At 55.7% G+C, this 12707-nt stretch overlaps 1 protein-coding gene across 3 annotated transcripts in view; it reads right to left on the bottom strand.

Moving 5' to 3' along the window:
• The window catches only part of SORCS2 (sortilin related VPS10 domain containing receptor 2), a 501532-nt gene extending 490219 nt beyond the window's left edge, over nucleotides 1-11313 (bottom strand). For 2 of the 3 annotated variants that reach the window (XM_068543485.1, XM_068543486.1), the window contains exon 1: nucleotides 10720-11313. In XM_068543485.1, the coding sequence (XP_068399586.1) occupies nucleotides 10720-11193 (474 nt within the window). In that variant the 5' untranslated portion in view covers nucleotides 11194-11313. The remainder of the gene's footprint in view (nucleotides 1-10719) is intronic. The other variant, XM_068543487.1, reaches the window with a different exon arrangement.
• Nucleotides 11314-12707: the final 1394 nt, after the last annotated feature.

Here is a 12707-nt window from a genome sequence, read left to right as displayed (position 1 = left end):
CCACAGGGTCCGTCTGTCCCCTCTCTTTCCCAGGAGCCACGTCCTACCTGGCATTACCTTCACTTCTATCTACTTCACTTCTACTCACCTGTGATTCCCCCGCCAGCTCTTCTGGGACCACAGAATCCAGGGACCCATGAACTTGGGTGGAGAAACAAGACCTTGGTTTATTTTCACCAACTCCAACTGAAATTGGGCATTTCCTTCATCATGAAGTAGGCAACAAGTCACAGTGTTGTCATTAGTACCTGGGACTTTGTCACCAACAGAAATCACAGGTGTTTTCCAGGGCACGTTGACAGTTGTTGCCAACCCCAAAATATCGTTTATATTCATCACAACTTCAAAACTGTGGTACTCGCCACACTTGCTGCTAACTCTTGTTGATGTGTTACTAAAGAAATTACTTTTAATATTCTGGTAACTTTATTTCCACAGAATTTATTTTTTAATAATCATCCTTTAATCCTATCTATTTTATGTTATGCTGGTTATAAAAACTACATTCTGAGAAACTTCATGGGCTTCTCCAGACTTGGGGTGGGGGGAGTCTATGGCACAGAAAGAGCTGAGAACCCCTGTGTCAGGATGGGAGGGGGGGTCCTTGGAGCCTGGAAGCCCCTCCACGTGTGTCCCGGGGCAGCCCGTGGTGTGACACCCAGCAAGGCACCCAGCAGCCGCCTCAAACGACTGAGAGAGAACGGCTGCAGGAATTAAATAAAAACCCCGAAGCCCCTCAACGGTCCAGTGATAAATCAGAACATAAACTTGGATGGGGTTAAGCAGTATCGATGGGAATAAATTGAGAAAAACATAAGATTTTTTATTGAGTGCTTCATTTTTACGGAGTGAAAATTGAATTATTTAACTGGTCAGTGAGCTAGTCAATAGGGAAAAGGGCCTAAAAGCAGGGAGGAAGTGAAGTGCACGTGAACTTGAAATACAAACGGTTAACCTTAGGAAAGGCAGGAGCTCCAGACCACGCCCCCCTGGACCATTTCCTACCCACCCCCCAGGCCCCCCCACCGCCAGACCAGTCAGCCTATTTCTGACTTTCCAACGTTGATAGATCTGGATGTCCTGGGCTCCAAGCAACAGCCCCTCCCCTTGGGTCACACATAGCAGAATGGGGGGTTATCAGAAGAAAGCAGAAACAACACCACTCCCACCCACTGTACTGTCTCCCTGCTGTGTCCTTTCCAGGTATGGGATGGCCCTTAGTGCTGTGAATATTTCTCCCCCAAAACCACAGAGCGACGGATTTCTTTGGGATTGCAACCATGCAACTAATTGGCACGTGGGCAAACACTCAAAGCAGACGCAAGAATGATGTCTGCTGTAGTTAAGACCTCAGGCTCAATCCAAAAACTAACACAGAATTCCGCAATCCCACTTCTGAGGATACACCCAGAAGAAGAGAAAGCAGGGGTTTGAACAGACATTTGTACCCCAATGTCCACAGCAGCATTGTTCACAACAGCCCAGAGATGGGAGCAGCCCAAGTGTCCACGGATGAATGAACAAGTAAACAAATGTGGTCCATCCACACAGTGAAATATGATTCAGCTTTAAAAAGGAAGGAAATTCTGACACAGGCTACAACATGGATGAACCTCGAGGACATTATGCCCAGTGACATAAGCCAGTCACATAAGGACAAACACTGTATCACTCCATTTATATAAGGTCCCTACTAGAAAAAATAGCCAAATTCACAAACAGAAGTAGAATGGTGGTTTGCAGGGAAAGGGGGAGACAGGAGGCGATGGGGGGCTAGTGTTTATTGGGGACAGAGCTTCCATCTGGGAAGATGAAAAAGTTCTGGAGATGGATGGTGGTGATGGTTGCATAACAATGTGAATGTACTTCATGCCACTCAACTGTACACTTAAAATGGTTAAGAGGGTAAATTTTAACTTATTTGTATTCTATCACCATTAAAAAATAACAATAAAGAAAAAAGAGTAAAAATATTTCTTGCACTAAAAAAATAGCACTCAGGGACTTCCCTGGTGGCACAGTGGTTGAGAATCTGCCTGCCAATGCAGGGGACACGGGTTCGAGCCCTGGTCCGGGAAGACCCCACATGTCGCGGAGCAACTAAGCCCGTGCGCCACAACTACTGAGCCTGCGCTCTAGAGCCCGCGAGCCACAACTACTGAGCCCATGCACCACAACTACTGAAGCCTGCATGCCTAGAGCCCGTGCTCCGCAACAAGAAAAGCCACCGCAATGAGAAGCCCGCACACCGCAACAAAGAGTAGCCCCTACTCGCCACAACTAGAGAAAAGCCCGAGCACAGCAACGAAGACCCAACGCAGCCAAAAACAAATAAATAAATTAATAAAAAAATAAAAATAGCACTCAGGCTCAAGCGTGAAGAATGAAATCACATCTCAGACCCTTTTTAGCTGTGTGACTTTGGGCAAGTCCCCTGCATGCTGTGAACCTTTCTTTTCCCGTCTATAAAATGAATATAATAATCGTATCTATTTTTTTAGGACTGTCTCCAGGACTAAATGAGTTAATCCCTGTGATGAGCTCGGCACAGCCATGGACACATAAAAGGGGGCTGTGATTATTAACTTCATTATTACTAATCAGAAGCAATATGTAAATAATGAGAAATTGTTATTATAAGATAAAATTACCTCCGAAGGAGACACAGGGAGGCGATCCTAAATGCCATCTCTCCGGCTAAGGCCTGGAAGATGGTATCTCTATCTCTGACGCCTCAGAAATATGCATGCACAGAAAGCTCATAAAGATCCCTTTCTGAATTAAAAGTGATCTGAATAGAAGCAGCCACACTCGGCCTGGCTCTTTTCTTACTTTAATTTGAACTTAATTTATCTCTGAGCATCAGGAAACGGCGTCGTGCAAGAGATGTGCCCTGTCGGAATCAAGGCGAGCTCAACATTGCAGGAAATTATCTGCTTTTGCAAGAAAATCACGAAGGAAGGAGAGTGCTGTTATTTTAAGATCTTCGAGCTGGTGTGAGAAGAAACTAATTAAATGATTGTAATTTTCTGTGCAAATGCAGTAACTTGACTACTGCAGAGATGCAAAATAAGAAGGAACTTTTCCACCTCAAAAGAACATTGGAGTCTTAATTTTTTTTTCTTTCCGGTTCTCCAGCGAGAGCTCACATTCAAGTACTCCTATTAAACGTTTAAAACAACAAACAGAGCTTAAGCGGGACAAAGATGACGTGCACACTGTGTGCCCTGGGACGTGTCCTGGAATCACGGGGCTGGAGTAGAAACGGTGTTGTTGCTGCCCTCAGTGGGCTGCCTGTCAGTCGCCAGCTCACAGCGAGACTGGTAACAGGTCGCAAGAGTCTGTGCTCTACAACGCACCGGAGCAGGTCAGGGGTGGCCGCATCGTGGGAACCCGCGTGGGGCGGAAGCGGGGCCTTCGCCATCCCCACCATCCACTGGGCAGAACCGGAAGGGCCACGGATGCGTTTCCACGGCAGTTCTATGCCCAGCGTCCAAGCTCACACCCAGAATGAGGCTTTCAAAGGGCTCCCCCGGCAAGAGCAGGCTGGGGACAGACCCACACGCATGCTTCACCCTGCAGATGCTGGGATGGAGACCTTGCCGTGACCACGACGAGAGCCAGGGTTCCCCTGCTCCCTGAGCGCCCACACCTGGGCACACGCTGGCCAGGAACAGGGCTGCAGTAACAGCTGGCTTCACAGGTCATCGCGTCCCTCCGTACTCCATAAAGCACTCGTGCAAACTCAGGAATTAGGAGCGCGAGGGCGAAAAGGGCCATTGGTAAGAATCTATAAATAACTCACTCTTCGGATGCTAAAAAAAAAAAAAGAAAAATGAGAAAGCTCCCAAACAGAAGGCAGTTTACAAGCTCGCCCTCCGGGTCTTCCCGAAATGGAACCGCTCAGGGGTGCTCAGCGTGCTGCCAGCGCATGTTCTCGTGGCTCCAGCTCTGCACTCCCATGGCGTCATCCTTGGGGGCTCAGCCTGCCTCTGACAAATTATAATAAAATAACATGTTAAAACAACAGGAACTCTGAAGAAGGCCTATGCAAGCACTGGGCTGCCTTCTAATCTGAAGGGGCGTGCAGAAGAGTGAAGTTAATTTATGACCTCTTTAAAACACTCTCAGGAACCCTCATGCAACCACAAATTAAATAGCCACTTCATTCAAGTAAAAGTAGATTCGTGCAATGTGTTCGGGAACATTATTAACAGGGCTGTTTTTATGCCTTTGAGCCAAGCTTCTTGATTGATGGACTTGTTCTTTCTCTGCCTGGTGCTCCGGGCTTTTCAGGACCCCGGGCCTCTCCCTCAGCCTGCACAGTCTCACCATCCCAACCTCCTCCTCAGCCCAGGTGACACTGACGCTACCCACCCTTCAGAGCTGCTCGGCCATCACCTCCTCCAGGAAGTCCTCCCTGACCTCCCCAGCACAGATCCTTAAAGCATCCAGAATTCTGTCATGAATTCCTGTCCAGTCCCAATGTCCTGCCAGGACAGGGGCCATGAGTGATTTTGCTCGTCACTGTACTCCGGCACCTAACAGACCCTCTTAGAAAGCCGCTGCTTTGAAGGCTAATATGAGGTCTCTTCTCACCTGGGGCTCTCAAACTTTGTGTGATCTCTCCAGGCACAGACAGAATGCAGAAGGCCCTAGGTGGCCCTGGGCACAGGGCAAGCATACCCCCAAGTACAACACTGCCGCCTTGCATGCCAAGACTTCCCCAGGCTCTGCCCACCGAGCTTACGTGCCCACTGAGCGTCACCTGTCCCACAGCACAGGCTGCCCTCGCTCTCTCATCATTCTTGGTCCAGCCGCCAGGCCCAGGGTCCCCGACAGGTGGCACAGCTGGCTTCCTGGCAACAACTGTGACAGGCACTCAGTGCTGGTCACCGCATCCCGTGACCTCTGTCTGCCTCTGTCCCTCTCTAGGTGGCCACTGGCCGCCCTTGGTGAAGCTGCCACGACAGAGAAGCGCTTCATCTGGGGGCAGAGGCCCACCAGCCAAGCACTGAGCAGTCACAACTCAGCCACCCATGAGCCAGACCGCTCTATCCAACGCAGTCCCCACCCCAAAACGCCGGGAGGCACGCACTCTGGTGGCCTGGAATTCCGAAATTTCTCACGGAAAGTTCAGCAGACTTGGAGCCACCAAGCCCACCCATAAGAGCGGAGTGGAGCTGTCACCACGAAACCACAGCCATCAGACTCAAGGCTACAAATCAGCTTTGTCGCTGGATTCATTCAAGAACCCGAAGGGCGGGCTTCCCTGGTGGTGCACTGGTTGAGAATCTGCCTGCTAATGCAGGGGACATGGGCTCGAGCCCTGGCCTGGGAAGATCCCACATGCCGCCGAGCAACTGGGCCCGTGAGCCACAACTACTGAGCCTGCGCGTCTGGAGCCTATGCTCCACAACAAGAGAGGCCACGATAGTGAGAGGCCCGCGCACCGCGATGAAGAGTGGCCCCCGCTCGCCGCAACTAGAGAAAGCCCTCGCACAGAAATGAAGACCCAACACAGCCAAAAATTAATTAATTAATTAAAAAAAAAAAAAAAAAAAAAGAACCGGAAGGGCTTTCCACAAAGGCCTTCATGGTCTCTGGACGCTGGAGCCTGGCCGTGAGCTGTGAGGCCTCCGTGGGGGGTTAGGGAACCATGTCCTGTCCATCCTCACCTGAACCCTCTCTCAGACCTGCTCTTCCCTCCCTCTGCCCCCCTCCAGGGCCCTGGGCCAGGCCTCACTGTCCCAGCAGCCTCCTCCCTGAGTCTCTGTACAAGGTCTCACCTCCATGGCCCCTCACCAAGCCCACCCTGCACACTGCGCCCGGGTCACTGGTTGAAACTCAGCCCAGCCCTGCTATCACTCCCTGAGCACTTGCTGCAGGCCAGACCCTGTCCGAGCACTTTACGTGGACTATCCTACTGAACCTGCACCACAGACAGACTTATGAGCCTTCACTTCCCCCAAATCTAAGACACTGAGGCCCAGAGGGTTCAGTCCATCCACCCCAAATCTCAGAGCCAGAAAGGAGCGGGGCCGGGTACAAACCCAGGCAGGCTGAAGCTCAAGCACCAATAACCACCACCCCGCACTGCCACGCTAGGCTGTTCAGCCTCATATTTGGGACCCATTAGGAGTGGACTTCAACCAGTTTTTTCCGAACTTCTTTCCTCTGATTTCTCTCCACACACAATGCATTCACTGTCTCTGTGTATGACACAGACATACCTTCAGATTCCCACCTCCCAGACCCTGCTCAAGCAGTTCCTCCCCCAGAATGTTCCTCTCCATCTCCCATATGCTCCCCCTACTCGTTCCATAAGTCCACCCTGATGCCACCTCTTCCATGCAGTCTTCCCTGATTTCCCCACTGGGGAAGATGGTGCTCACCCCTCGTATCCCAACTGTTCACGTCCATCCCTTTTTTCCCCACAGGACTACTCTGAGCTCCCCTGCGTTAAGCTCAGGGAATGCAAAAGTAATTGAGGCCCCTTCCCTGCTGTTACGAGCTGAACTGTGACCCCCTCACCGCCCCCCCACAAATCATATATTTAAGTCCTAACCCCCAGGACCTCAGGATGTGACTATATTTGGAGATACGGTCTTTCAAGAGGGGGTTAGGGTAAAATGAAGCCATTGGAGTGGGCTCTGATTCACTATGGTTGGTGTCCTTATAAGAAGAGATTAGGACACAAACACAAAGAGAAGACAGCCATCTCTAAGCCAAAGAGAGAGGCCTCAGGAGGAACCAACCCTACTGATCCCTTGATCTTGGACATCCAGCCTCTAAAATGGAGAATGCATTCTGCTGTTAAAGCCGTCCAGTCTGCGGCACTTTGTTGTGGCAGCTCGAGGAGGCTAATACACCTGCCGTCAAGGAACTTGACATCTGACAGCTGTGTTAGGTGTGACCCATTTCACACCTTCAGAAGCTCCATGCTTCTGATTTGGAGCTCTGGCTCTCTGGGTATAAAATATGCACAAATATCAGGTTCCTGAAGATCCCTGAGCAGAGAGCATGAATAGTCAGGGCAGAATTACCTCTGCATACAGCTCCCCTCGACATCCTCAACCCTGCAGAACAGCACAGAGCAGATGTGGAGGCGGGAGTGGGGGACATGCCGATCTGCTGACCACCAGCGACAAAACTGAACCAACTGGGCCTGGCTGCAGGAAGTTCACATTCTAGTCCACTGACGCATCAAAGCTGAAGTTCCAGTGCCGTGAGGGAAGGCGTACAGGTGAGGTGTACTTAAGTATATAACAAGCACGTGATTTCCCAGAAATGGTAAAATTGGGACAGGGCACAGCACCATCCCATTGGGGTAGCATGAAACCCTGACCTCGGAGGCAGGGACCTGCATTCTGTCACACTTGTCATACTTGTCTCCAAATCACACCTCTGCCTCTGAGGGCAGCTCGGGAGACCCAGAACCTGGAGCCTCTGTGCATGACCCGTGCTGGATCCATCGAAGGTAACACCAGTTGGTTTCAATGAAACATTCATTTCACACCTAACAATTCATTTCTACAGCTAAACAGCAGATAGAAAGGCAGTGTTTGAACTTCCAAGCAAGTCCCCTTCTGTATCTCCATGGGAGCGGGAAGAAACCAAGCCTTTGGAAGGAAAATGCACATATGTTCTCAGTGCTACAGCGACGGGGCCTGTCCTGGAATAAGCTCGAATCCTGCCATTCCTTTCTGCAGATGCTCTAAAATACCATTTTAAAAAGTCTATCCCTCTCCAAATGCTTTTTTTAACTTTGTAAAACACCTGACATGGTAAAGCAAACACCATCTCTGCTCATGTAGAGCACATCTGCAGAGCGTAGCTCCTTGGGTTCGGATACCTGTGCAAATCAGATGACATAAAATTTTTAAAAGACTCTGCTCAGCAAATCAGCCTCAAGTTAGTTTCTTTTCCGTTTTAGCTTTCAAAGATGGTGCTTTCAAGCGGAGGTGAACCAAGTGCAGAATCCTGGATAAAATCCTTAGCCCTGTGGCTGCCAGAGGGACCGAAGCGCCTTTCTGAGACACTTCACGTGCATGCGGAGAAAACAATGCAACGCATGCGCGGAGTGCTGAGAAAATAATGGTTAGAAAAAAGGGTTTTACTTGGCTCTCGGTTACAGCTTTCACTCCTCTTGAGTTTTTCCCAGGCAAGTGAAAGCATCTCTTCAAGCATCACCTGCTCCCCAAGTCAAAGGATGATGCGCTTTTCCAGCGAGAACTCCCGTCTCCACGACTTCCCACGCCGGAGAATGGGTGAGGGGGGTGGGGGGGGCGGGGCTGGCAAGCGAAGAGGGAGGTGCTTGAGCCAAACGCCGGGTCAGCGTCTCCAGAACCACAGCCGGTAACTGTGATGAGTACTCGGGCTTCGCCCCCTGTCTGCTGAGTGCCAGGCCACGCCCTGCTCTCCACAGCCACCCCTGCCCCCCATTTCCCAGCAGCCAGGGGAGAGCTGCATCTCTCAAAGCTCCTCCCGGGATCTGGACTTCCCACCGCCCACTAAAGAGAAGTCAGCACCTCCCCACACTCCCACTCCCCACTCCCAAGCCCCCCCTCCAGGCATTCAGCTGCCAGCAGCCAGGAAACAGTCACACAGGAGTCACTCAACTCAGCCACTGTCCCCAAGGAGCAAAGCCAGTTGGGCTCCTCTGCCAGGCCCTGCCCCCAGGGCCCCCGCCCCACTGGCCCAGACTCCTCCTCAGTCTCTCCAGGGGAGCTCTGTTCTCAGGATGGGGGTGGGCGGGCTGGGTGACAGTGAGCCCTGAAGGTGCTGGTCCCACCTGGGAGGCTGCTCTCCACCCCTCTGTGTCTCTCCCTAACTTCTTTCACCCCTACCGCCCCCCACCACGAAGCGGAAACGAGAGAGCTTCTGGAGGAACAACCTGGGGGGGAGGGGGCTTGGTTTAGATGTTCTGGCTCCACTGGTCTGACTGATAGTGTTTACTGGTTCCTTTGAGTTACTGGTGTCCGGGCTACCTTGCAGTCCCTGAGTTACAGCTTACGGTACACAGGACACGATTTGCTCCCGAGTATTGGGAGGGAGGGAAGGAAGGAAGACGGGCGGGACCCAGCTGCACGTCTGGGGTCTGACCCCTCTCTCCAGATGTACGTGGGGACGGCCCCCAAGGGCTCTTCGAGGGAAGGGCGCCTGCTCCCCTCCCTAAAGCACCGCCCCTCAGGGCCCTGCCTGCCCCCTGCTGGCCGGCGGAGCGCAGGGGCTCAGCGCCGCCCCGCCCCTCCCCCCAGGGCTTCCAGTCTGACTGGAGATGGCAGAAGTGACCAAGGACCAGAGACCTGGCACATGCGTGAGAAGCTGGTTGGGGAGGGGGTCCGGCAGGGCGCCGCGCTCTGGACCAATCAGGCCCATCCAGTGCTGCCCCAACAAGCTCATCCACCCGCCCCATCGCTTCTCCCGCAGAATTCCCCAGCAAGCGGGGCTAGACAGCGGAGGTGGGTAAAAGTGCCGCCCAGCCCAGGCTACACGCCTACGGTGGCTAGAGAAGCGCCTGCATCCCCGCCCCTCCACTCCCAGTGGATGCAGGGGCCCTGGCCCAACGCGGCTTCCCCAGAACTTTGGGAAGCCTTGGTCAAGGAGAAGGGTCAGGGGTCAGCCATTGGACAGTGAGTGGACACTGACGGAAAGGAGCGAGGAGGGGCTCCCACCTCTTCTCCCCATAACCGCACACGCACACACAGCTGCCACCTCCCTCCACCACTCCCGCTCCCAAAACTAGAGATGAGCCACGTGGGGCTGCCGGCAGGTGACCCCAAGATAGATGACCACGGGATATCTGCTCCGGCGGGAACAGAGCAGGGTGGGAGGGAAACGACGCTGTGGCACCCCCCGGGGAAGAATATGAGGGTATCCCCATGCCCGGGACACACCACCAAAAAGGAAGAGGCGGGATCCAAGAGGGGGCAGGACCCACAGAGCTGGTGGAAGGAGGCGCCGGAGGACCTTAACAGAAGTGTGTTTGCAGGGCAAGGGGTGTCGAACTTCCAGCTGGAGCGAGGCCAAAGTAGCGGCGAAGGTGGGGGAGGGCAGGGAGCCCACGGAGCTGGCCGCCGCGCCCAACCCCGTGGGTAAGCAGATCCCGGCGCATCCAGGTGTGTCCGGCGGCGGGTCCTCAAGGCAGCCGCGGGTCGCACTACGGGAACGCGGGGAGAGAGGTGGCCCCAGAATCGAGGGTCCCAGAATCGGACGCCGGGCTGACCGGGGAAGTCCTAGAGCCCGTGGAGGTGCCACGAGCGGGGTCCCGGGTACACCAGGTGGAGAGGGTCCTGGAACCAAAAATCCCAAAGCAACGCTGGGTGGACCGGGTGGAGTCTGAAGGCGATCGAGGCGCAACACCGAGTTGTGAGTGATCTTAAGGGGCCTGGGGGCGCCCCAAGGTGGCCGGGGTCCCGAAACCTACGGAGACAACCCCCCCCCAACCTGCGATCTGGAGACCAGTGGGGCCGCCCCTGAGGTGGCTCAGGGTCCCGGCAATCAGTGGAAATGCCCCCCGAGGTGAGGCAGGGCGCTCACGTATCTGGTTCCCAAGTAACCAGTGGCCAGGGGCCAGCAGGGGCGCCGCCGAGGTGACTCGCGTCCCCAAGTCTCCGAGAATGCCCGGGGTGACCGCGGGGCCGTCCGGAAGTGGGGGCTCCGAGGTGTCCGGGGCAGGGCCCGGGGTGGGGGGGGGGGCGCGCGGAGGTCACTTACGCTGCTGTTCTCGCCCGTCCAGTGCACCATCGCCTGGTTGTGCGTCGCGTCCCCCTTGAGCACGAACGACGTGCTGATGAGTGAGACCTGCGCTCGCGAAGCCGCTCCGGCCACCGGCGCCGCCCGTGCCCAGCGCTCCTGGCCCGCGGCGGGGGCGCCGTCCTCGCCGGGACCCGGAGCCGGACCGGGACCCGGGGCGCCGGGCTCCGCGCCACGCGCCTGCCGGTCCTCGCCGCCGCCGGGCAGCGCGCGCCCCGCAGGCGGGCTTGGCGGCGCCCGGGTCAGCCGGGCGCGGGGACCCCGGCGCCAGGATTCGGGGGAGCGCCCCGCCGCCCCGCAGGCGGCCAGCAGCAGCAGCAGCAGCAGGAGCGGCCGCGAGCGCGGCGAGCGCGGCGGCGGCGGCCCCCGGGGGCTGGGGGCTCGGGCGGCGGGGCCAGGGCCCTTCGGGGCGCGCGGGGGTCCCCGGTGCGCCATGGTCGCCGAGGGGCGGCGGCGGGGCCGGCGGCGGGGCGGCGCGGGCGAGGGAGACCGCGGCCGGGAGAGCGGAGAGCGCTGGGGAGCGCGAGCGAGAGCGCAGAGAAAGGAGCCGGAGAGGGGAGGGAGCCGGCGGGAGGAGGGGACTCGCCGCTCCGCCGCCGCCGCCCGCGCAGCCGAGGGCGCACCGCCACCTGCCGGCCGGCGCCGTGCCCGCCCGTGCGAGCGCCAGCCACTCAGGAACCAGCGGCCGGAGGTCCTGGAACAGGCCGCCACCCTCCAGGGCCACAGGCCACAGACCCCTCTCCTCCCTTCCTTGCTCCTTCCTTGCTCCTTCCCTCCTCTCCCACCCTCTTGCCTTCCTTCCGCCCTTTCTTCTTGTGTTTACTGACCACCTACTCTGGGCCAGCCGAGTTCCAGGCAGTGGGGACATAGGGGTAAACACAGCCAGGTGCCTGTTCCCGCTGCTGAGAGTCTGATGTGGGAGAAAGACCACACCTAAGTGGACACGTTCACGGACAAAATCACCCCAGAGAACCAGAATGAAGCCAGACCGTAAGTGGGGAGGTGGTCTCCAGTAGGAGCCTCTGAAGGAGAAACAGTGGAGACAGGACCTAGCTCCTCAAGGTGAGGAGGAGACCTTCTAGGCAGCCGGAGGGCCCTGCGAATACGCTAAGGCAGCTTCCAGATGACCTACGGGTGCAGCCACTCCTGTGGCTTAGGCTTCAGGACTTGCAGACAGTGGCTTTATGTCCCAACCCCGGGGGCCACCAAGGGGGCAGCCCCTGAACATAAGGACAGACGCCTGGGTGAGGAGAGGGTGTGGGGCAAGGTCCCATTCAGAGCCTGGCAGGCCACGGTGCAGAGTTGGGGAAACAGAGGCTCAGCGCACAAAGTCCCCACCCAAGGTCATGAACCTACTTTAGGTAGATTTCAATATAACTTCATTGAGCACCCACCATGTGCACCGCAATGGCCTCAGGGAAAAGACACAGGAGCAGGAGATTCTCTGAGGCAAGGCCAGGGTCAGAGTCAGCTGTGCATCCTCAGCCAGGGGCCACCCCGCCTCCTCCTTCCCCAGTGGCCCCCGCATTGGATAAAAATCCTCAGGCTCGGGCTTCCCTGGTGACGCAGTGGTTAAGAATCCACCTGCCAATGCAGGGGACATGCGTTCGAGCCCTGGTCCGGGAAGATCCCACATGCCGCGGAGCAACTAAGCCCATGCGCCACAACTACTGAGCCTGTGCTCTAGAGCCCGCGAGCCACAACTACTGAGCCCACGTGCCACAACTACTGAAGCCCACGTGCCTAGAGCCCATGCTCCGCAACAAGAGAAGCCACCTCAATGAGAAGCCCGCGCACCGCAATGAAGAGTAGCCGCCACTCACCGCAACTAGAAAAAGCCCGCGCGCAGCAACAAAGACGCAACGCAGCCAAAGATAAATAAATAAAATAAATTTTTTTAAAAAATCCTCAGGCTCAGCATCCCTGTCACACTCACCTCCCAGTTGGGT

Source organism: Eschrichtius robustus, chromosome 4 (genome assembly GCF_028021215.1).
Source record: "Eschrichtius robustus isolate mEscRob2 chromosome 4, mEscRob2.pri, whole genome shotgun sequence".
NCBI classification, from domain to species: domain Eukaryota; kingdom Metazoa; phylum Chordata; class Mammalia; order Artiodactyla; family Eschrichtiidae; genus Eschrichtius; species Eschrichtius robustus.
The sequence above is the reverse complement of the archived record's forward strand: the minus strand, read 5'-3'. Positions and strand labels throughout refer to the sequence as shown.